A 24235-nucleotide genomic window follows, 5' to 3' on the forward strand; every position below is an offset into this window, starting at 1 on the left:
CACTAACTCCCAGTTAGTGCGCACTAACTCCCAGTTAGTGCGCACTAACTCGAGTAGTGCGCACTAATCGGAAAAAAAACGATTTTTTAACGATTTTTTAACTAAAAAATCGTGCCTAAGACGATTTTCTTGCCCTGCCACACGATTTCTATCGTTAAGACGATATGGAAAACGATTCACATCCCTACTGAATAGCTTGTTAAATTTAACTGGATGCAGTTACCCAGGTAGCTTACTCACTCAGTTGGTCTTTGAATAAGGACTTCTAGAGCCTGATATTCAAAAGCTACTTAGCCAGATAAGTTGGATAAATCATTTATCCGGCTAAGTAGTTAAGCTGGATAACTCATGGGTGGGGAATGGGTGAATTGGGAGAGTTCTACTTATCCAGCTAACGTAACCGGATATGTGCCAATATTTGGACTCATCCAGGTAAGTTAGCCGGATATGTTAGACCTGCCATAGAGCAGGTTTAATTTGGCCAGATAGAACTAACTTATCCAGCTATGCAGCGCCAAATATGGGGATATTCAGCAGCATACCTTGTGCTGCATCCCTTGTTTCCCATTGTAAGTTTTAGCCGGCTAACTTAAGCCATTTTCTTTTCAACATTGACCTCCTAATGTTTAATGTGAAGAAATATTTAAAGGCGTGACTAATAGTTGGTTCTTGCCTTGCCATATCATAATCAAATCTTCAGCAATACCTAATACAGTAGAGTACTCATTTAACTTTCCTAGTAATGACTGAGTTAAAATGTTCTTGAGTTTCAAGATGTATGTTTATTTAATTTTAAAGCTCACATAAAATGTATGTCAAAGTCATTTGTGGAAAAGTTGAATTGTAATTTTAGGACTTATCAAGTCCTAGTGTTTAATTTTGATAAGGCCACCTGTAGTGAAGAAAATATTTGTGTTAATTGTGATCTCCTAACTATTTAACCCAATATATTTCCTTTTCTAGAGTATTTTCTGCCATTATCTTTGCTGCCATGAGTGTCGGGCAATCCACTTCTTTTGCACCTGACTTTGGTAAAGCAAAAGTTTCAGCTCAACAAATTTTTAAGCTTCTAAATAGGAAGCCACAAATTGACAGCTATAATGAAGAAGGGGAAAAGCTGGTAAGGAAAAGAACCAGTACTTTTCGATACAATTAAAAAGATGTTTGCATGCAAATGTGACCATATGGAGTACAGAGATTGCTAATTTGTTGAAAGAACATTTTAAGGGGTCAGGGAAGAGAGGGGAAGAGGGAGGGAGGATAGGTAGGGGAAGGAACTGGGGGAGGCCCAATCTTGTTACCCCCTCTTGCGCGTGAATCCATGTGCGCCAGGTAGCTCAAGCACATGGATGCACGCGCGTATGTTTTAAAATCTACCCCTTTATGTTAATTATATTCGATTTTATGCCCACCAAACAGCATTTGCATGCAAAACTAGTGAATAGAAACCAAACAAAATGTAACAGTAAAAAAAGGATAAAATGAATGAATAAACCAAACTCAACATTTTTTGACTCCGTTTGCATGGTCACTGAAAATTTTAACATAGTTTATGCAGTATTTTTGGGTACAATTTTGTCTTAAATGCATCTAATTCCCATTGTTAATGACATTTTTCTTGCAGGCTATTAACATAATTGTTTTTAGTGCACATGATTAATTAATACAGGAGAGTCCAATCCTGTCCTCAAGAGCCACAACTGGCCAGGTTTTCAGAATATGCTTGAGATAGTGCTGCAAGCACTATCACCATTGTATACAAATCTCTTTTATGCATATTAATGTGGATATCTTGAAAACCTGGCCTGTTTGCGCTCTTGAGGACAAGAATTGTCCACCCTTATTAAATTAAAATAAATACACATAGATATTTTGGGGCTCATTCTCTCAGCCACATCATTTTTCCTGAAAAATGCACAGGAGTACCAAAGCTGCAGTAATTGCCCCTCCCACTTTGTGGCTACTCGGGTATTTTTCCCCATGATAAAATACCATTAGGAAAAATACTGTGGCATTTAAACGGCCCCAAAAATTTGTGATATGGAGGTCCTGGCACCATGGGGCTGCCAAGGCTTAAAAGGACAGCTCAGCCCTGAGGCATTGCCATCCCTTCAAAGTAGCAAAAACCTCAGGGGTCTCCGTAGACCCCCTGTCCTACCCATCACCACCCCTAGATGTGGGCATAGTGAAAGAGAGAAAATATATTATTGTTAATGTTCCTGCCTATTGTTAATGTTCCTGCATAGGCCCTGTCCCCACCGACCATTTCCTCCCCTTTCAGTAAATGTTAAGGCCTCTGTAGGCCCGACTCACACCCTACTCTAGCTCATCCTCTGGATTCCCAAATAAATTACAAATTACACCCTGCTGGTCCAATGTGAGCTGGAGCACGTCTAGGCTGTGGGTCTAGTGGTGACCATTTTTCAAAATGGCACCTGCCAGCCTTTTGCCATTGCCTAGATATGTACTATAAAAAATGTTATATGGCTTGATTATATCCAGCCAGGTCACATCATAAATGATGAACTTAAAAATGCAGTTTGTTGTCTGATAGCTGCACTTCTTCAAGCTATGGGTATAAAGATCATGATTTGGATCATAATCTCAAGCTTCAGCCATTATTGGGTTATTTCTTGTAAGGCAGCGTTTGGAGGACCATGATCCAAAATATTAATTAGAGTGCTTTGGAAAATAATGCCATAAATAGCTCATTCTTTATTAAGATTAGAAGCCTATTTAATCCTAGAACTTTCAGATCATTTTAATCAAATTTTAGATTGTGGTGCTCAGATCCTGCTCCATGGAAAATATCAAGACGATACATAAAGCTTGAGACTTAGATCCAAGATTGCAACCTTTTAATCCATCTTTTATTTTATAACTTGGGTTTCAGTTTGATTTTATAATGCACTTGTACTTTGTACTATTTTCAGAGTAATTTTGCTGGAAATATTGAATTCAGAAACATCAAGTTTGTGTATCCAACGAGACCAGAAGTTCAGGTTTTACAGGGTCTCAACATCAGCGTTGCCAAAGGGCAGACGCTTGCACTGGTTGGAAGCAGTGGATGTGGGAAGAGCACCTCAATTCAGTTGCTGGAGAGATTCTATGACCCTGCAGAAGGAGAAGTGGTAAGACTGCAAATATTGTGACGATTGTAGGAAGCTGTTCATTTTTTTTTTGGATCCTGAAAGCAAAGCCCGAACCCTTATGAGTTGTATGTGATCTTCTTCCTTACACTAAGTCGCAGCACTGACTGTGCTCTTTACTTCCAGAGGAAAACACGCCAGAGAAAACAGATGGGAATGTAGGAGGGGGATCTGTGCCATGCTGCTTCATCCTGTCCCCCAACTGTCCTCCTGAAGATCCATGCTTGCTCTTCCATACCCTTGTGATACTCCTCCAACCCTCTTTCCCATTACTACTGCTTATCCATGCTCGCAAGAGAAACCTAAGAAAGCAATAGTTAAGAGAGAGAGAGAGAGAGGCTGGTTCTTCATTTCAATCACCTGTTCATTCAATCACTGCTGCTTACCCAAACCCCATCATTCCTTCACTCTTCCAGCTACCATTCTTTTTTCCCTTTTCGCATCCATTTTATTTCCTTATACATCTACTGATGATTGTCTACACAACCCGTCCTTCTTGCACCCCACAAAGTCCTCTACTTTTCTACCCCTTTCTCCTAACTGGTAATCTTCCACCATCACCTTGTTACTTCTAAGCCCCCCTTCCTCCTGCAGTCCTATGTTTCTGCACATACCTTCACCTCAGTTTGCCAGCTGTGGTTCCCTATTTCCAATGCTTCTCATCCTTCTCCCCTTCAGGTTTATACTGCAATGCATTCAACTTTAGGGATGTGAATCGTTTTAGGACGATTAAAATTATCGTCCGATAATTTTAATATCGTCTTAAACCGTTATGGAACACAATACAATACAGATTCTAACGATTTATCGTTATAAATCGTTAGAATCGTGAGCCGGCACACTAAAACCCCCTAAAACCCACCCCCGACCCTTTAAATTAAATCCCCCACCCTCCCGAACCCCCCCCAAATAACTTAAATAACCTGCGGGTCCAGCGGCGGTCCGGAACGGCAGCGGTCCGGAACGGGCTCCTGCTCCTGCATCTTGTCGTCTTCGGCCGGCGCCATTTTCCAAAATGGCGCCGAAAAATGGCGGCGGCCATAGACGAAAAAGATTGGACGGCAGGAGGTCCTTCCGGACCCCCGCTGGACTTTTGGCAAGTCTCGTGGGGGTCAGGAGGCCCCCCACAAGCTGGCCAAAAGTTCCTGGAGGTCCAGCGGGGGTCAGGGAGCGATTTCCCGCCGCAAATCGTTTTCGTACGGAAAATGGCGCCGGCAGGAGATCGACTGCAGGAGGTCGTTCAGCGAGGCGCCGGAACCCTCGCTGAACGACCTCCTGCAGTCGATCTCCTGCCGGCGCCATTTTCCGTACGAAAACGATTCGCGGCGGGAAATCGCTCCCTGACCCCCGCTGGACCTCCAGGAACTTTTGGCCAGCTTGTGGGGGGCCTCCTGACCCCCACGAGACTTGCCAAAAGTCCAGCGGGGGTCCGGAAGGACCTCCTGCCGTCCAATCTTTTTCGTCTATGGCCGCCGCCATTTTTCGGCGCCATTTTGGAAAATGGCGCCGGCCGAAGACGACAAGATGCAGGAGCAGGAGCCCGTTCCGGACCGCTGCCGTTCCGGACCGCTGCTGGACCCGCAGGTTATTTAAGTTATTTGGGGGTGGGGGATTTAATTTAAAGGGTCGGGGGTGGGTTTTAGGGGGTTTTAATGTGCCGGTTTTTCGATTTTTCGATTTTTTAACGATTTTCACGATATTTTACCCCCCCAAACGGCAACAATACGATTCCCTCCCCCTCCCAGCCGAAATCGATCGTTAAGACGATCGAGGACACGATTCACATCCCTATTCAACTTAGTTATTACTCTTTTACTATTTGCCCCCACATTTCATACTTCCATATGTTTTTACCCCTTGAGAACTCCATACAGCTGCTTTAGGAACCCCAAAATATGCATCATCTTAAACATTGTTTACTTATTTTAAAACAAATTAAAAACAAAATCATATCTAGATTTATAAAATAATTTAAACTAAGATTTACCAATTTTTTGTTTACTTTAATAAAATAAATGTTGAAAGCCTATTCTGTAGACACTTTTTTTTTTTATATAGGGTGAAACATCAACAATGTAAAAAATACAAGGCAAAGAGTGTTGGTCTTGCTACAAAATTGATACTATGGGCTCTATGCAAGTTTTATGTGTATACTAGATGGGACTGAAAATGTTAGTGTGCATGCACTAAAATTAGCATGTGTGCACATGTAAATGAAGGAATGTTACATGCAAATGAAGCTTTATTGAGCATAGAAAATATCATTATATGCTGTCCTTCATTCACTATTTAGCATGTGCTCACTCAAACCCAAAATTTAACATTTATCTCAGACTATGAGTTAGCATTATAGCATATATACACTTTTGAAAGGGCATTACCACATTATTGTAGCGGAATATGATGGTTATACATCAATCCACAGTGAAGGCGACACAAGAATTTAATTGTTCCTAAAATTCTTATAATTATACTGAATGGCATGATTCTGAGGATCATTGCTATTATAGACATGAGTAGTCAGTTCAAAGACAATTGTAGGTGTTCTGAGTCTTAACCCAGAGCAGAAATGTAGGCATTGTGAGTTTCTTTCAGATCAACAATTCATTGTGTTTGACTACAGAGCTCTCTTCTGATAGCTTTGACACTTTCCAGAGAGTGTTGTCTTGTTATCCTACCTATAGGAAGGCTGGCACCATCTAGGGGACCTCAATCATATAACCCTCCATCCAAATTCATATTTTGTCTACAGAAAATTTCTAGATCCAAGACTAGTGCTGGCCTCAACACTATATGGTGCTCATAGATTGGTTGGATGCAGATACCTCCGAAAGTCAGGGTTTGCAAACTTCTTTTTTTAGTCAACAAGATGAATATGGCAGGGTTGGGATGCTCTGCAGATGACAGGGAAGATATGGCTGCTGCAATAGGAGGAATTATGGAGTAGAGGATAGGAGAGGGAGAGAGTGACAACTAGGGATGTGAATCGTTTTTTGACTATTTAAAATATCATCCGATATATTTTAAATCGTCAAAAATCGTTAGGGCCACGATACAATACCAATTCCCCCGATTTATCGTCAAAAAATCGTAAATCGGGGGAAGGGGGAGGGCAGGAAAACCGGCACACTAAAACCCACCCCCGAACCCCCCCCAAATGCCTTAAATTACCTGGGGGTCCAGCGGCGGTCCGGAACGGTCTCCTGCAATTGAATCGTGTTGTCTTCAGCCAGCGCCATTCTGCGCCGCCATTTTGCAAAATGGCGGCGGCCATAGACCAACACGATTCAACTGCAGGAGGTCGTTCCGGACCCCCGCTGGACTTTTGCCAAGTCTTGTGGGGGTCAGGAGGCCCCCCCAAGCTGGCCAAAGTCCCTGGGGGTCCAGCGGGGGTCCGGGAGCGATTTCCTGCCGTGAATCGTTTTCCGTACGGAAAATGGCTCCGGCAGGAGATCGACTGCAGGAGGTCATTCAGCCGGGGTCCGGAACCCCCGCTGAATGACCTCCTGCAGTCTATCTCCTGCCGGCGCCATTTTCCGTACGGAAAACGATTCACGGCAGGAAATCGCTCCAGGACCCCCGCTGGACCCCCAGGGACTTTTGGCCAGCTTGGGGGGGCCTCCTGACCCCCACAAGACTTGCCAAAAGTCCAGCGGGGGTCCGGAACGACCTCCTGCAGTTGAATCGTGTTGGTCTATGGCCGCCGCCATTTTGCGCCGCCATTTTGCAAAATGGCGGCGCAGAATGGCGCCGGCTGAAGACAACACGATTCAATTGCAGGAGACCGTTCCGGACCGCCGCTGGACCCCCAGGTAATTTAAGGCATTGGGGGGGGGTTCGGGAGGGTGGGGGATTTAATTTAAAGGATCGGGGGTGGGTTTTAGGGTGTTTTAATGTGCCGGTTTTCCTGCCCTCCCCCTTCCCCCGATTTAGCTACGGACCGCCGCTGGACCCCCAGGTAATTTAAGGCATTTGGGGGGGGTTCGGGAGGGGGGGATTTAATTTAAAGGGTCGGGGTGGGTTTTAGGGGGTTTTAGTGTGCCGGTTCATGATTTTAACGATTTTCACGATACTCTAAACACCCAAATGGCGACGATACGATTCCCTCCCCCTCCCAGCAGAAATTGATCGTTAAGACGATCGAGGACACGATTCACATCTCTAGTGACAACAAGAGAAGAGAAGGTAACAGAGGAGATACACCAAAGCACTTCAAAACATATCCGCATTGATTTATCCAAGAAAAGAATTTCCAAACAATTGGTTAACAAAGAACCAAAGGTATTTGCTGTCATTGGCAGTAAGTTGCTGCCAAAAAGGACTAGAGATGTTCAGAGTTGAAGTCAATCCAACACATTTAAGGGAATCCCAAAAAATGTAACCATGAATTTTCAGTATATATCACAATTCAAGAATCTTTGTATACTTTATTATACATCTCACATGAACATGTTATTAAATTACATTTTATAACAATTAAATACATGTTTAACATTGTAATACACACATATTTCTGATGCATATATATCAACCAATATAGTGATTGATATATATGCATTGTTGAATATGGTGTTATCATCAGAAATGTGTGTATTACAATGTTAAACAAGTATTTAATTGTTAGAAAATGTAATTTAATAACATGTTCATGTGAGATGTATAATAAAGTATATGAAGATTCTTGAATTGTGAGATATACTGAAAATTCATGGTTACATTTTTTGGGATTCCCTAAAATGTGTTGGATTGTATATTATTGAGGGGATCTAGCAGTGCCCTATAGTGATTGTGCCAGAGTTGAAGTCAGCAACATTCTGTGCCTCAGAATCATCTTTGAGCCTACATATTGGTTTGGTTTAAGCACAGAATGTGTTTATTTTAGCTTTGAGGACCTGGCAGACTAAGCCATTCAGCCATTCAACTGTTTGTTCAAGGTACTTGTAGATGGGGAAAGTAGTCTGATGATGGGGTCCTGTGTCTGGATATTCAAATTCCCCTTCCATGTTTCCTTTCTTCACCAACTACAACCTCTTATTCAATTCTTTCAAGACAGATGGGTGGTAGAATCATGGTTGGCTTTCTCTTGGAACTCTGTTTTCCTTTTACCTGCTTTGCTGGGGTTCACGATGTCTCCAATTTCTTTCCACAGATTTAAGAATCAACTCTATATACAGGTCTTGTTTTAATCTAGTTTTGAAGTGAGGAACCAGAGCCAGCATGGAGATAGAACTCAGCATGCATAGTTTACGATGCATATACTAACGTCAATGTTATATAGAACTCACACACTGTATAGCGATGGCATTTTCAGATTAATGTGTACACTAAGAGAATGGGCACAGTATTGGGGAAATGTTTTACCATACACATGCTAAAATTTATTGCATCACAGATAGTGTTTTTACCATGCATATTAATTTTTTATCGGTGTACACACTATTTTAACACAAGCTTTATCCTTATATTTTTAAAAGTCAGATTATGCTTTTTGGGATACATTTTCAATAGTACACCTAAGTGTAATTTATGTGTGTAGAGGACAATATTAAAAAATGAGGAAAACAGAAAACTCACCTGGCTAACTTTAGCCAGATAGGTTATCAGTGATATTCAGTGGGATAAACATGCCTCTGAATATTCTCGATATTCAATGGGATAAACGTCATTCTGAAAATCCTCGATATTCAATGGGATAAACGTCCCTCTGAATAACCTCGATATTGAGTGAGATAAACATTCCACTGAATATCCTCGATTTAAAGTTATCTAGCTAACCATAGCTAGATAACATTAGGTTTAGCCAGCTATAGTCAAAAGAATATAACTGGTTATATGGTGAAGTGCTGAGAAAAAAAAAAAGATTGCAGGTCTACAGGCTCTAACCTGACTCCATCCTCCTTCCCACCCAAGCTCCAAAGGTCCACTTGCAAAGGTCTGCCTCTTTCCCCAAGGCTCCTGCCATCTCAATAATAAAAAAATATATATATATGAGCTGGTCTCTCCTCTTCCCCCATCCCCACTCCTGGGTCCTGTCTATTTTTCCAAATGCATTTATCCCTTCTCCCCACCCCAACCCTTACCTTCTCACTCCTCCTGTACTTTAATTTTGGTTTCATCTTCATCCCACATCACAGTAGCATCCTACAATGACCTGTGTCTTTGAATATCAACCTCATGAAAGTTACATGACCGACTTTTACAATCTAACCCCATCTGCTTAATGATTTCTTCTATTTTTTCGAAAAACATCATTAACAAACAGATCCCCAGTCCACTATGTTTGGAAGAAAATTGCATATTTATTTCTTATGATCCAGTAAGCAAAACAAAATTCTCTTTTCCCAACCCTACGAAATGAAATTCTTTCAAAGTAAATTTTCTTCATTTTTTTTTTTTTAGATGGCGGATGGAGTGAATACCAAATCTTTGCATTTGCAGTGGTTCAGATCTCAGTTAGGGATTGTGTCACAAGAGCCCATTCTGTTTTGACTGCAGCATTACTGAAAATATTCAGTATGGAGACAATAACAGAGTTGTAACCCAAGAAGAGGTTGAAGAAGCAGCTAGAGCAGCAAATATCCATACCTTCATAGAGAACCTACCTGATGTAAGCGCATTAAGTATATGTATAAACAACCTCAATGCTGAATGACTGTATTGTCCATTGCAAAATATGTATAGAAAAAGGTACATACTGTTTGTTGGACAAAGTAATTCACTTAGACATAAAGAGGTCCATATTCAGCCACTATGCAGCTCATCTAGTTAAAGGTGAATTTTCAAAAAGTTGCAGATGTAAAATATAGAGATGTGAATCGGAACCAGAATCGGTTCGGATTCCGGTTCCGATTCACATTGTGTTTTTTTTTTTCATCCGGCCCGATCGCGGTTTTGTTTATCGGCTGCACCCGAGCCAATAAACAAAAAACCCACCCCGACCCTTTAAAACTAATCCCTTAGCTTCCCCCCCCCAAAAAAAAAAAACATTTTACAGGTACCTTGTGGTCCAGTGGGGATCCCGGGAGTGATCTCCCGCTCTCGGGCCGTCTACTGCCACTAATCAAAATGGCGCCGATGGCCTTTGCCCTTACCATGTGACAAGGTACCTGTGCCATTGGCCAGCCCCTGTCACATGGAGGGAGCACTGGATGGCCGGTGCCATCTTTAAAAAAAGTTTTAAAGGGTTGTGATGGGTTTAGGGGTTATTTTTGTGTGCCGTTTTTCCTGCCCTCCCCCAAAACGATAAGAGAACCCCCACAAACAATATCGTGGGGTTTTCCTATCGTTTTGGGGGAGCCCCCGATTTCTGACTATTTTGAAAATATCGTACGATATTTTCAATCGTCCGAAGCCAGATTCACATCCCTAGTAAAATAGCACTTCTGAGTGTAAAATAGATGTGCTCGTGTATATGCTTTTTTATAAACCCAGGCATGAGCAAGAAAAATTGTCTCTAATAAAGGCGCGGTCCAGGGGCATTCACAGGTAGGGCCAACATTTACATGTATAAGTTGCTATTTCAGAACTTGCCAAAGTGATATGCCTAAGGGGGTTATTTTCCAACTCGTGTTATGGCCTTTTCTCATGTGTTAAGGCATTTTTGCACAGCCATATCGCACAGTTTTAACACCAAAAATAACTACATCTTTTTCATTGGCGTTAAGCTGTGTGATATGCCCATAACGCAAATTGCAATTTTTTTTCACAAATTGCATTTTGGACATTTTTAAGCTGGGGAAGGAGTGGAAGAGGGCCCTGAGATGTGGGGAGAGAGAGAGAGAGAGAGAGAGACTAAGACTCCGGGGGTGGCACCATAGTAAGCTGCTAATTATGCTACTATAGGAGGCCCACCTAGTAACTCGAGGTGAGGTTTAGGTAGTAGTGTAGGGGTAAGGGGCCACTTTGACATGCAGAGTGAGACATACAAACAGAACAGTACACTCTTGTGAAGATTTAATGTCCTTCAGAGAGAGGAAACTCATACATAGATGAGATTTGTATAATGTTCTCTCAACCTAGCTTGATGTTACCCAGGTAGAGAGTCTAACTCCTACACTACTACCTATACCTCACCTCCAGTTACTAGGTGGGCCTCCTATAGAGATATAAAGAGTTAACTACTATAAGGGCCTTAAAGCTAGGCTCTCTCTTTCTCTCTCTGCATTAATATCTATGCGAAGCACTAAGATAGCTCACATTGTGATAAATAGGCTATTATCATAAAACACGCCCCTCTTCCTTTTAGATGTAATAGTTTGTATCTAGCCCTAGGTTTGGTACCTGTGCATATTTACACCTGCTAATTATCTGGCATCAATGAGAATAAAACTTAGCGTGAACTTCTCCCACACCCCCTCACCCAGTCAGTGTTTGGAAATAAACACTTTTTTATTCTCACTTACACCAGATATTTAGCATCTGTAAATATACACAAGTAACAGATTTGTGCATGTTGCTTTGGCAGGTTCTAAAATAGAAACTTAGACAGGTAAATGTTGGCCCCACCATTAGACTGCCCCTTTTTTACGTGCACTATTTTGCTCGCTCACACACATATAGATGCGTATGTGAACCCTTTATAATATACACGGTATTCATGCATGAATCCCTCTTAAAATTCACCTTTAAGAGTGTATTTTAGTTGGATTTAAAGGTGTGTCTAGGTGTGAGACAGTAAGAAACACATGTAGAATTGGATTTTCAAATCTATGCATCTTGTTTTGCCCAATTCCACCACCTGCAAAGACAGTAGGTGCAAATGAAAGTGGGAACTTTCCTTGTAGGCAATTTTCAATGGAAAGCCAACTGAGTAATTTCCCTTTAAAAATTAGCTACAAGGTCCATGCATATAAAAGTACCTATATACTTATCAGCAACACAGGCTACTGACAATAACCCCCTAAAAACATCAGATATTCAATGTAGCATAAATTAAACAATATAAAATACTATCACATAATCTGAATATGGCATGAGTTGACAACCCATATAATATAGTTTCACTCCTTAGTTCTTGCTGCCATTTAGGTCAATTAGGTCATCAACTAACTCAAACAAGTGGATTGTGAAGTATTGCTTTGTATTTCTATGGCACCCTTTGCCAGTATTCCTTACAATAAATACAATTACAAGGTTATTCCAGTGATACACAAACTAGTGTAAATGATAGGAAAAATAAAATATTGAGCAACAGATCAGTAATTTGTAAAAACATTGTAGAGGTAAGTTTTCAACCATGGAGAAAAAGGGACATTTTGAATATCTGATTGTAGTTTGGTCACATGGAAAGGGCCAAGAGAGAGAGAGAGAACACTGGAAATAAAAAACAAAAATGGGAACATTTTTGGATTTGGGACAGACAACAGGAGAATAAACAGATATTAGATAGGGATGTGAATCGTGTCCTCGATCGTCTTAACGATCGATTTCGGCTGGGAGGGGGAGGGAATCGTATTGTTGCCGTTTGGGGGGGTAAAATATCGTGAAAAATCGTTAAAAATCGTTAAAAATCGAAAAATCGAAAAACCGGCACACTAAAACCCCCTAAAACCCACCCCCGACCCTTTAAATTAAATCCCCCACCCTCCCGAACCCCCCCCCAAATAACTTAAATAACCTGCGGGTCCAGCGGCGGTCCGGAACGGCAGCGGTCCGGAACGGGCTCCTGCTCCTGCATCTTGTCGTCTTCAGCCGGCGCCATTTTCCAAAATGGCGCCGAAAATGGCGGCGGCCATAGACGAAAAAGATTGGACGGCAGGAGGTCCTTCCGGACCCCCGCTGGACTTTTGGCAAGTCTCGTGGGGGTCAGGAGGCCCCCCACAAGCTGGCCAAAAGTTCCTGGAGGTCCAGCGGGGGTCAGGGAGCGATTTCCCGCCGCGAATCGTTTTCGTACGGAAAATGGCGCCGGCAGGAGATCGACTGCAGGAGGTCGTTCAGCGAGGGTTCCGGCGCCTCGCTGAACGACCCTCCTGCAGTCGATCTCCTGCCGGCGCCATTTTCCGTACGAAAACGATTCGCGGCGGGAAATCGCTCCCTGACCCCCGCTGGACCTCCAGGAACTTTTGGCCAGCTTGTGGGGGGCCTCCTGACCCCCACGAGACTTGCCAAAAGTCCAGCGGGGGTCCGGAAGGACCTCCTGCCGTCCAATCTTTTTCGTCTATGGCCGCCGCCATTTTTCGGCGCCATTTTGGAAAATGGCGCCGGCTGAAGACGACAAGATGCAGAAGCAGGAGCCCGTTCCGGACCGCTGCCGTTCCGGACCGCCGCTGGACCCGCAGGTTATTTAAGTTATTTGGGGGGGGGTTCGGGAGGGTGGGGGATTTAATTTAAAGGGTCGGGGGTGGGTTTTAGGGGGTTTTAATGTGCCGGCTCACGATTCTAACGATTTATAACGATAAATCGTTAGAATCTGTATTGTATTGTGTTCCATAACGGTTTAAGACGATATTAAAATTATCGGACGATAATTTTAATCGTCCTAAAACGATTCACATCCCTAATATTAGAGAGGATAGGTAATTCAGAGTCAAGTCAATTCTTGCCTTATACTTCATGGTGCAGAATTTCCAAAAGACGCACTGCTTAGTTGGAAGGCAATGAAGAAAAGCTAAGAGGAGAGACATGAGTGCAGTGAGGATCAGATATGCCATGTCTTTGTCACTGTTCATTGGATTTATGTTTTATGGAATGATTTAATATTTGAAGAAAGATCAATTTAAGATGTAACTAGCGATAATATTTCAAAGACTTGGTCACCTTTAAGGAGTATAAATGGCATTATCACTAACATACCTATCTTTGCACTCCCATTTTGCATGTGCCCACACATTTGTCACATGACAACCTGGTTTTCAAGTTCACTAATAAGATACATTGTGTTTGAAATCTGGTTTGTTGAGGGCGGCTTTAAAACTGGACGCATAACTTTGCAGTTACTGTAGGTGCCCTATTGAAACAATATGCAATGTTTAGTTTGGCTCTTTATATTTCACTTCACCCTGAATTTTTTCGTATTGTAGACATACAATACACGAGTGGGTGACAAAGGAGCACAACTTTCAGGAGGTCAGAAACAAAGAATTGCAATTGCACGAGCTCTGGTTCGAAAACCAAAAGTCCTACTTCTGGATGAAGCCACATCAGCTCTTGACACAGAAAGTGAAAAGGTTAGTAATCTTTCATTTTCTATTGAAACAAGCCCTGAAAATAGTATACTATGCCTAGCCTACTGAGCTATGTAGTGTATTCAAAAAAGATGGATTTTCTAAAGGATGTTAATTTGCTTTAACATGATTTTTCACACAACACTTAAGCATTTTTAGCCACAACATAAGGAAAAAGACAGTTACACTAATTCTACTTTTCATTTCATTTTATTAAATATTAGATATACATTCATTTTAAACAAAATAGACAATAGCAACTAAATTGTCTATTTCATCTTATTTCAGGAATGCCACGAAATGAAAGAAAAAATGATAAAATTTCATAAAAATTTGTATTTTGTGCTAGTGCTCACTAACGTGACTTAGTGTGCGCTAACTGGATGTTAGTGTGCATTAACTGAAAATGTTACCGATTAAGTTAAACTGTTCCCCAATTGACACTTTTTAACTAGAGGTATGGATCTGCATTCCCATTGTCTCTCTCCTTAGTTATTTGTTTGTGTTGCCAAGGTTGCAAGGTGGTATTTGTGGGGTGATGGCCAGTGCCTGGTAGCAAATGTAAACAAAAAGTGATATAATAATAGGGATGTGCATTCATTCCCTACAAATTGGGAATCCGCAACGTATAGGGCCATATTCGTTGTATTCGTGGGGAAGCGAAACGTATTGCGATTCCCCACGAATACAACAAATCTTCGCCGACTTATTCGGCTGCCTAAAGGAGACAATTTAAACAAACCCCCCACCCTCCTGATCCCCCCCCAAGACTTACCAAAACTCCCTGGTGGTCCAGCGGGGGGTCCGGGAGCCATCCCCTGCACTCAAACCCTCGGCTGCCGGTTTCAAAATGGCGCCAATAGCCTTTGACCTCATATGTCACAGGGGCTACCGGTGCCATTGGTCAGCCCCTGTCACATGGGCATCGGCGCCATCCTGTGCTCCTACCATGACAGGGGCTGACCAATGGCACCGGTAGCCCCTGTGACATAGGAAGGGCAAAGGTTATTGGTGCCATTTTGAATACTGGCAACAGACGGCCCGAGTGCAGGAGGTCTCTCCCGGACCCCCGCTGAATTTTTGGCAAGTCTTGTGGGGGTCAGGAGGGTCCCCCAAGACTTGCCAAAAGTCCCTGGTAGTCCAGCGGGGGTCCAGGAGCGATCTCCTGCACTCGGGCTCGAGGCAGGCGTAACTTGCATGCGCAGGCCGGCTGCTTGCGCACCAGGTTCCGGTCTGGGGCCTGGTCCAGAGGCTGTGGCCACGCCCCCGGAACACCCCCGGGCTGGACCCACGCCCACGGCCATGCCGCCGGAACGCCCCCAGATGACGCACCACCGTGACACGCCCCCGACATGCACCCCAGGAAAGCCCCGGGACTTACGCGCATCCCGGGGCTTGTGTGCACCGCCGAGCCTATGCAAAATAGGCTCAGCGCGCGCAGGGGAGGTTTGCGGTAGGTTTTCTAGGGTTACGCGTGTAACCCTTTGAAAACCAACCCCGATATGTATATGCTAATATATGATATCTAACAAACACATCTAAATAATAAATGTTACATAGTTCCAGCATAAGTAATATAACATTGAAGGCTTGGTGAAATAGCCATGTTTTTAAAGCACAGCAGAATGATGGATTAGCCTGTAGTCTGAGTTCTTTTGTTGGGGAATTCCAAAGGCATAGAACCCCTACCAAGACATTCTGATTCTGGTTACACCCAAACTTAGACCTAGATTCATCATTTTGCTATAAACTTCGCGAGAATAGCACCCGTGATTTAAAAAAAAAAAAAAAAAGGGTGTGGGGGGTGCTTTAGAGTAATTTTCCAGATACTGTAATGTGTGTTAAATTTATTGCACGTGTGATATTTTCATATTGTGAGCTGAGAAGTGCCTAGGCTGGCTTTTATTGCTTTTGGGCTGCTGCTGGCTAGAGAGTGAGAGAGAGAGTGAGAAACATTCTTTATAAGGCTTTCATATAAGTAACCTATTTATACCACTGTAAGAGGGGTAACTAGTAACTCAAGGTGAAGTTTTGGTGGGGGCAGTTTTACATGCATAGTCAGAAGTATGAACAGCACAGTAAACATGAGTGAAGATTTGATGTGATTTGGAGGGATGAAAGGTACACAAAGATGAGATTTGTACAATGTACTCTCGACCTAGCTTGATGCACTCTCTACCTAGCTGCTATATTTATTGCAAATCCCAATTCTGAAATAATGCACAGCATAACACCAGGAAAAAAGTGTAGTTATTTCCACAGTTAAGCATACCTCATTTTCATAAACTCCTCCCTTTTGACTACATTTTTAAAATTTGCACACATATCTCACGATGTGTTTATCACATCCGTTATGATGATAATGTAATATGCAATTTGATGAATGACTGTTTGCTTGCTCAACTAATAGAATTGACAAAAAAAACCCTCCTGGGATGAAATTAATAAACAATCTGGGTCACTGTTATTGCTGATGTTACACATTGAATTTTGACCAAGTAAGTCTAGTATTTTCCCTTCCTGTGTGGGTTCCATTAGCAGTTGATGCTACAGGTCTCCCTGCAGAGAATCTAGCATCTCTCTGCTTCTAGAAGACACTGTAGCTTGGATGTCCCTATCAAGATCTGGCAGATTGAAATTGGCTCTCAATAGAATCTCCTCTCTCATAGAAATTTTGGAGTAGATTTTCAAAGGATTACGTGCGTAATTCTTTAAAACCTATCCCTGCGCGTGCCGAGTCTATTTTGCATAGGCTCGGCGGCGCACGCAGCGCGCACATGTTATAAAATCGGGTGTACATTTGTGCATGCCGGGTAGTGCACACAAATGTACCCCGCGCATGTAACATTAAAAATCTGCCCCTTTGTGAATATCCTCCATTAAATCTCTATGCATTTCTTCTGTTTGCGATGGAGGTCTGCATATTCCACCAATATAAATAGATCTTCCTTTCCCTCTTTCCATTTTAATCCAAAGTGCCACTTTCTTACCTCGTAACAATTATTTTCCTTTAGTATTATATTTTATACATATTGCCACTCGTTCCTTTCTTCTTATACAGTTCTTCCTGAATAGATTGTAACCCGGTATAAATATATCCCAGCCATATTTTTCTGCACACTGTGTTCATGACAGCCACTACATCCAAGTCAGCCAATAGAATGACAATTTTTAAACAGAGCTCCAGAGTGATCTGAGAAACTATAGATCAGTGAGGCTAACATCGGTGCCATGCAAAATAGTAAAAGCACTATCTGTAAAAACAAAATTATTGGTCATATGAATAGACATGGCTTAATGGGGAAAAGTCAAAATAGATTTGTAAAGGCAAGACTTCCTTTTGCTAAAACATTACATTTTTATAGTGTAAATAAACATGTAGATAAAGGTGAATTGGTTGATACAGGGTATTTACAAGACCTTTCTTTTCATAGTAAATTACAGCAGAAAAAGACCCAAGTGGTCCATCCAGTCTGCCCAGCAAGATTTTTTTTCTTTCAGAGTAGTAACTGCAACTCCATGCAGATTACCTCTCATGCCTTCAGTTAAGGGTAACAACTGTTGCTCCGTGCAGTTCACCCCCGCTCCACATCATGCCTTCTGTTATAACAAAAAATATCAGTAGAAAAGTCATTTTTTTCACAGATTATTTTATAACATTAAAATTCCCTGGAAAAATAAAATGAAAATTGAAAATGAAGGTCCCTATATATTTTTAGATTTTCAGAAAGCAATTGATGAAGTCCCTCATGAAAGACTCCTCAAGAAATTAAAAAGTCGTGGGAGAGGAGGCAATGTCCTATTGTGGTCTGGTAACTGGTAAAAACATAGGAAAGACAGGACAGGAATAAATGGTCACTTTCCCAAATGGAGAACTACAGGGATCGGAATTGGGACCTATGCTTTAAAACATATTCATAAGTTATCAGGAAAAGATAATGAGTGAATTAATCAGATTTGCAGATGTCACAAAATTATTCAACCTTGTTAACACAGCAGTGGATTTTGAGGAATTGCAGAAGGGTCTTGTTAGACCTGTCATTGTTGGAGACAGAATGCTGGATTCGATGGATCTTGCTCTGACCCAGCATGGTATTTCATATCTTCTGATGAGCCCAGCACTGAGTGCAAAGTGCCTTTTTTTTTTTTTTTTTTACTTTTTCCCAGCCTGAAATGTACTCCTATAGATGCCCACTTTTTAGGACCCTAAAATTAGGGTCCTAGTGACACAAGGGGGCTAATTTTCAAAGGATTTAGGATCCTAACTTTTGGAGTTAGGCTTCTAAATTGGCCCTTTTAAACATTTACTAGGCCTAAGTGCCTAAATTCAGCCTCATGGTTTCATTAGGCTCCAAAATTTAGGGCCTTAAATAATGGGTGGCTACAGGGCAGGGAGCCAAAGTTAGGGGCTTAGCATTGATTTTAAAAACTAAGCTCCTAATTTAGGACCCTAAATCTAGTAAAATATATAGCATTCCTAAATGTTAGGTCCCTAAATTTATGTGAATTTTCAGCTAAAATAAATTCCTAACTACTCTTCAGAAAGGCTCCTAATTTGGCCTAACGTGCAAAGTTCTTTGAAAACTGGCCTCACTATTGTAACTGCACTGAACTTACTGCTCAGTAGCAATAAGAATACTATTTTTTTTTTTAAGCTTACAATGTGCTTTTCTTGCTGTGGTTTAGCAAGAAATAAATTGACAAGAAAAAAATGTTTACATAACAAAGAATGGCCTAGATTCACTAAGCATCGATGTTTTATTGCAGGAGGAGTCCTACTATCGCGGGGGGGGGGGGGTTACCACAATAGTGGGGCACTTCCCCCCCCTAAAAATTATTGCAGCTGCATGGCACACTTTTTTGTCTCCTTGGTAAACACTGTGGGACTAAAGAATGCAGCGCATAGCCCTTTAACGTGATGGCGTCCCTAACCTCATGGGACCGCTGTTGCCTTAAAGGGTCTCTGACTCCCCAAAATGTCATGGCAAATGAGGAGGTAGAGTAGGGATCATTGTTGACCCCTCTCTCAACCTGGGGCTGCCTTGACACTCCCAAAATGTAAAACATGTAGGTACAAGGTGACAGCTTCCCTTACCCTCCCCCCAAAAAAAAAACATCGGGCCGGATTTTTAAATCTTCGTGCGCGGGGTACATTTGTGCAGCTACTCGGTCCATGCACAAATGTATACCCGATTTTATAAGATGCGTGCGCAGCCGCACGCATCTTATAAAATCTGGGGTCGGCACGTTCAAGGGGATGCAAACTTGTGCACCTTGCGCGGGCCGAGTCCTAGGGGAGCCCCGATGGCTTTCCCCGTTCCCTCCGAGGCTGCTCCGAAATCAGAGCGGCCTCGGAAGGAACTTTCCTTCCGCCCCCCAGCCCTACCTAAATCCCTCTCCCACCTTTATTTTTTTATTTACGCCTGCCTATGCCGGCCGAGTGCTAGCGCGCGATCCCCTGGCATGGTCGCTGTGCCAGAGGCCCCGGTCCTGCCCCCAGTCCGCCCCACCCACTCCCCGCCCCTTTTTTCAAGACCTGGGACATGCGCGCATCTCGGAGCTTGTGCACGTCGCCGGGCCTATGCAAAATAGGCTTGGCGTGAGCAGGAGCGGGTTTTAAAGGCCTATCATGTCCATGATCCCCTTACCCCCAAAGCTTAAAATGAAAAATAGGGTCTCTTCCCCTTCTGATACCACCCCCCAAGTGAACAATAAGGTTCCGGTCCCACCTTTCTATATCCACCCCATCTCTTCCCCAGAAGCCAGAAAATAAAGATTAGGCAGGACCCCCCACACACACCAGCTCCCCAGTCCCAGGACCTTAGCCCAGTCACATGACTGTGACAAGGTCAAGCCTCTGCCATTTTGCACCCGGCCCTGATGCAGGATCCATTTGGGAGAGTGTGGGAGGGGGGATGGGGGGTTGGGTGGGGCCTGCACCTAACGTTTTTATTTTCTGGTTTCCAGGGGAAATAGGTAGGTGGGGCTAGGACACTATATTTGACTTGAGGGTGGGAATGGGGATTGGAAGGGATTGAGACCCTATTTTGATGTTATAAGCTTCGGGATAGGGTGAGGGGCCATTGCCATTTTGGTCTGAGGGGGAGGGGATTGGGTGTGCTGCACTCTTACATGTTTGTTTGGGTTTTTTGGTTTTGTTTTGTTTTTACAGTTTGGGGGTGTTTGGGTTACATCAACTGGTGGCCCTGGGTTGAGTCTAGTCCCAGTTTGATCATGCAACTTTAAAAAATTTTTTAGCTGGCTCTTTAAATGTGAGGCAGGAGGCCTGGCTCACGTTTACTGTTTTTATAAACGTGTAGGTATTTTATCACAGCTGTCCACGATAAAATAGTTGCATAGGATTGCATATGCATGACCATCTTTGCATGCATTTGAATTATTCATGCATGCAAATCACATGTAAAGAAGGTCATTGTAATAGTGGAGGGAACATGGGCGGGGAGATGCAAAATATCATGTAAATCATGAAATATCACCGCAATAGTGATCTATCGTGGCAATATTACGTGACATATGTGATATAATGTGCGTTAGAGTCCTACTGCAGCTGGATGCATCTCCCTGAATGGCAGGAAGGTGCAAAAATACTGTGGAAGGATTGTGACTTTGATACTTACTATGTCAAAATAATTTTAGAGGAATAACCTTGTTCTCTTATTTTTTCCCATTGCAGATAGTCCAGCAAGCTTTGGATAATGCCAGAAAAGGTCGAACCTGCATTGTTATTGCACATCGCTTGTCAACAGTACAGAATGCTGACATCATAGCAGTGATTCAGAATGGAAAAGTGGTGGAACAAGGGACTCATAGCCAACTTCTTGCTAAGCAAGGAGCATATTATGCTCTTGTAAATACTCAAGTTTCTCATTAGCCATTATGTTGGCTTTTAGATAGATTGTGTACTCCCTTTATTTTTTACTTTAAGGAAACGATGTTCATAGAATTGAAGATATATTAATGTGGGCAGAATTGAACTGCTATAGTGCATTATAACATGGGGAGAGCTGTGACTGACAGCATCTTCCTGGGTGGGACGGATCCTGTTGCTGGCACCCAGAGGCACATAGAAAGAATGGAAAAGATGGACCCTCTCTGCACATAGCTCCTCTTTTCTCTCTCTGAATCTTCTGGGATAGCATTAACACGCTGAGTTCCAGGTTTCTATGTGGGGAACAAACAATAGTTCTTATACCCATGTCTTGCAATACAAACCTTCCTCTGTCCTCTCTATACCTCCTCTTTCCACCGCACTGATAATTATCACAGTCTTTCATCTAAAAAACACACTGAGAATCAGGGTGGTTTCCAACTTCTTTTATTGATAGTGGATTAGATGACTGAATAGTATTTACAGCTTCAATTTGGATTCCAGTCATAGTCAATAATAAGACAGCAAGAAGGATAATAAACTTGTGACCTCACTACTTTAGCAAAGCTTCTCTCGCTTGGAAGCTCTCTCTCTCTCTCTCTCTTTCTCTCTCTCTCTCTCTCTCTCTCTCTCTTTCTCTCTCACACACTTCAATTCCTTCTTTTCCCAGTTACTCCAGTTACTTAGATTGAAGTAATCTTCTTTTGGATTCCCAATTTATATCCCAGCTCTTCCCACTGTAGGTGGCAAGAATTTATTATCAGAACTTAATTCCAGCTTAAATACATTTCCTAACTCTTCTGAAATCCTTTGACTCCTTAGGCACTTCGCTCTCATGTGTATTCTAGCTGAGTTAGCAGCAGCAAAGTTCTTGTTACCTTCAGTCTCCTTCCCTTTGTTCCATTGGCTGGGATCATCTCTTCTAGATGAGCTCCTCCACACCTCCAGGGTCTTTCAGGAAGAAAACACCACTCTCCCAATGGAGAGTGGTGTTTTCTTCCTGAAAGACCCTGGAGGTGTGGAGGAGCTCATCTAGAAGAGATGATCCCAGCCAATGGGCACCAAGGGCCATCAACTCCCAGAGGAACAAAAATAGCCTCTGAACCCAAAAAGGAGAAAAATCAAGCAAGAGACAGGAAGGGTGGAATAAAACTTCCTTGCCTCCAAAGGAAAGATTCCAAAATCCAGTTAATTTAAAGTTTAAATTCCTCTGCATTGAGTCCTCTGAAGGAGAAATAGCACACTGCCAGTCTGCCTTACATGTGTTAAAAAAAAAAAAACCAAAAAACCTGTAGACTTTCCATGGACCCAGGCAGTTTTAAAATTCTCCTCATAATGGAAAAGTCCAGGGTGCTGAAGAACCCATCATAATCACTTCCACCACATTGAGAGAAAAGGCTGCTGCATGCCCAATAATTAATTCATTTTTTCAGGTGTTTCTCTTGTTACTCCTGTGGTTAGGGCTCAGACTAAGTGGGTCTCAATAACTGTTTCACCATCAGAGGTATCTAAAATGCATTTGCCTGTTTTCCTCTTTCTATTGTAAATACTAGTATTGTCCAGGAAAGGTGGGCACATTTTTCTGTATTTATTCTCTTTCTCTGTTTTATCCTAAGTTTATGTTCCAGTGCCTTCTCCCCCAGGATTTTGTCCCTTAAGCTTTTTTTATATGTATATTCTCCTTCCTAGCAAGGTCTGAGGGGCTGAAGGTAGGAAATGGAGTTCCACAGCCTCCCACCAGTGTTAGAAATGAGTGAAAAGACTATGAAGCACAGCGCTGAGCTCATCAAACAGCAAGAGGGAAAATTTCAGTCCCTTGGTGTAGCTTGCAGGTCTGGAAGGGGTGCAGAAGGGCAGTTCTTTGCACAGCTAATCATGTGTTTCCCTCAATATTAAGCTTTGAGAATTGTCCTTCCCAAAATCATTGTCCTTGGGTCAGCTTCTGAAAGTGTCATCCTATATCTCAGTACATTGCTACTTAGCACTAACCTAACTCACGAAAGAGGAATATTTCACCAGTAAACCAAGCAGACAAGTCATAGAATAGCTTCATGTAAGAAACCAAAACATCTCAATTTTAGAAACTTATTTTTATCACCTGGAAATCTGCTTTAAAGTTCAATTTTCAGATTTGTTCAGACTGTAATAAGCTATCCTCAGATCATAACACCTAAAGCACCTTGCATCAAAGAAAGGTATGAGATCTATGGAAGTCTGGGATCTATAGCATTCTGACCATATAAAATGAATGTCTTTTTTTCTATATCGCCCCAGATTTATACTCAATTAAGACTGTTACAAGATCAGCAACCATAGGTACTGAAAGAGATTGCAGTTTTCTTAAGTGTTCCAACTCTGAGACAGGTGCCTACTGCTTCTAAAAGAGGGCTTATAAATATCATGTTATAGCTGAAATATAAGGTTTAAAATCTTGTGCCATTTATAATGTAATTGCTCATTATATTTTATCAAAAACAAGTGTTTTTATATTTAACATTTAAATATTTAAATAAAAATATATTTTGCAAATAGCATGGATGAGATTGCAGTCACTAATTAATTTGAAGGATGCTAAACACACTCATGTGCTTCACCTTTTTGTCACAGTTTACTGTGATTTATTTATTTATTGAGGTCCTCATATTCAGCACCACTTAGCTGGATAGGACCAGATTTATGGGTGGCGCCGTGCCAGTGTATGGGTGCTGCAAGTAATCTGGCGTCCGCTTACCCAATGTTGGGGAAAGCCATTACCAGGGATGAGATCAACAACTGGATCGGAATTGAGGTGGGTCTGAGACACAGCAATGTCCTGCTTAGGCTGTGTGGCCCGATAATGCCATTGGAGTGATCACACTACCTGATGACATTGGGATGGCTACGCGGCTTGATGATTTCAGGTCCAGGCAGAGTGGTCGTGCGCTCCCTCCCCCCCTCCTTTTGGGGGCACTTCAGGCGGGGGGGAAGAAACAATGTGTGTTGGGCTGGGGAGGGAGGGGGGGGGTGTAGTGGCCCATTGGGCCATTTTGAATTTC

The 24235-nt window shown here is 42.5% G+C and overlaps 1 protein-coding gene across 1 annotated transcript; it reads left to right on the top strand.

Moving 5' to 3' along the window:
* The first annotated feature begins 406 nt into the window (after nt 1–406).
* Nucleotides 407–22176, top strand: LOC115083252 (multidrug resistance protein 1-like). The gene is given in 7 exon segments (XM_029587061.1): nt 407–432; nt 964–1120; nt 2934–3131; nt 9549–9632; nt 9634–9756; nt 14168–14314; nt 21006–22176. Coding segments are annotated over 7 exon segments (933 nt in total). The 3' UTR covers nt 21204–22176.
* The last annotated feature ends 2059 nt before the right edge of the window (nt 22177–24235 follow it).

The sequence above is a fragment of the Rhinatrema bivittatum genome, chromosome 2, assembly GCF_901001135.1.
Source record: "Rhinatrema bivittatum chromosome 2, aRhiBiv1.1, whole genome shotgun sequence".
Classification (NCBI taxonomy): Eukaryota; Metazoa; Chordata; class Amphibia; order Gymnophiona; family Rhinatrematidae; genus Rhinatrema; species Rhinatrema bivittatum.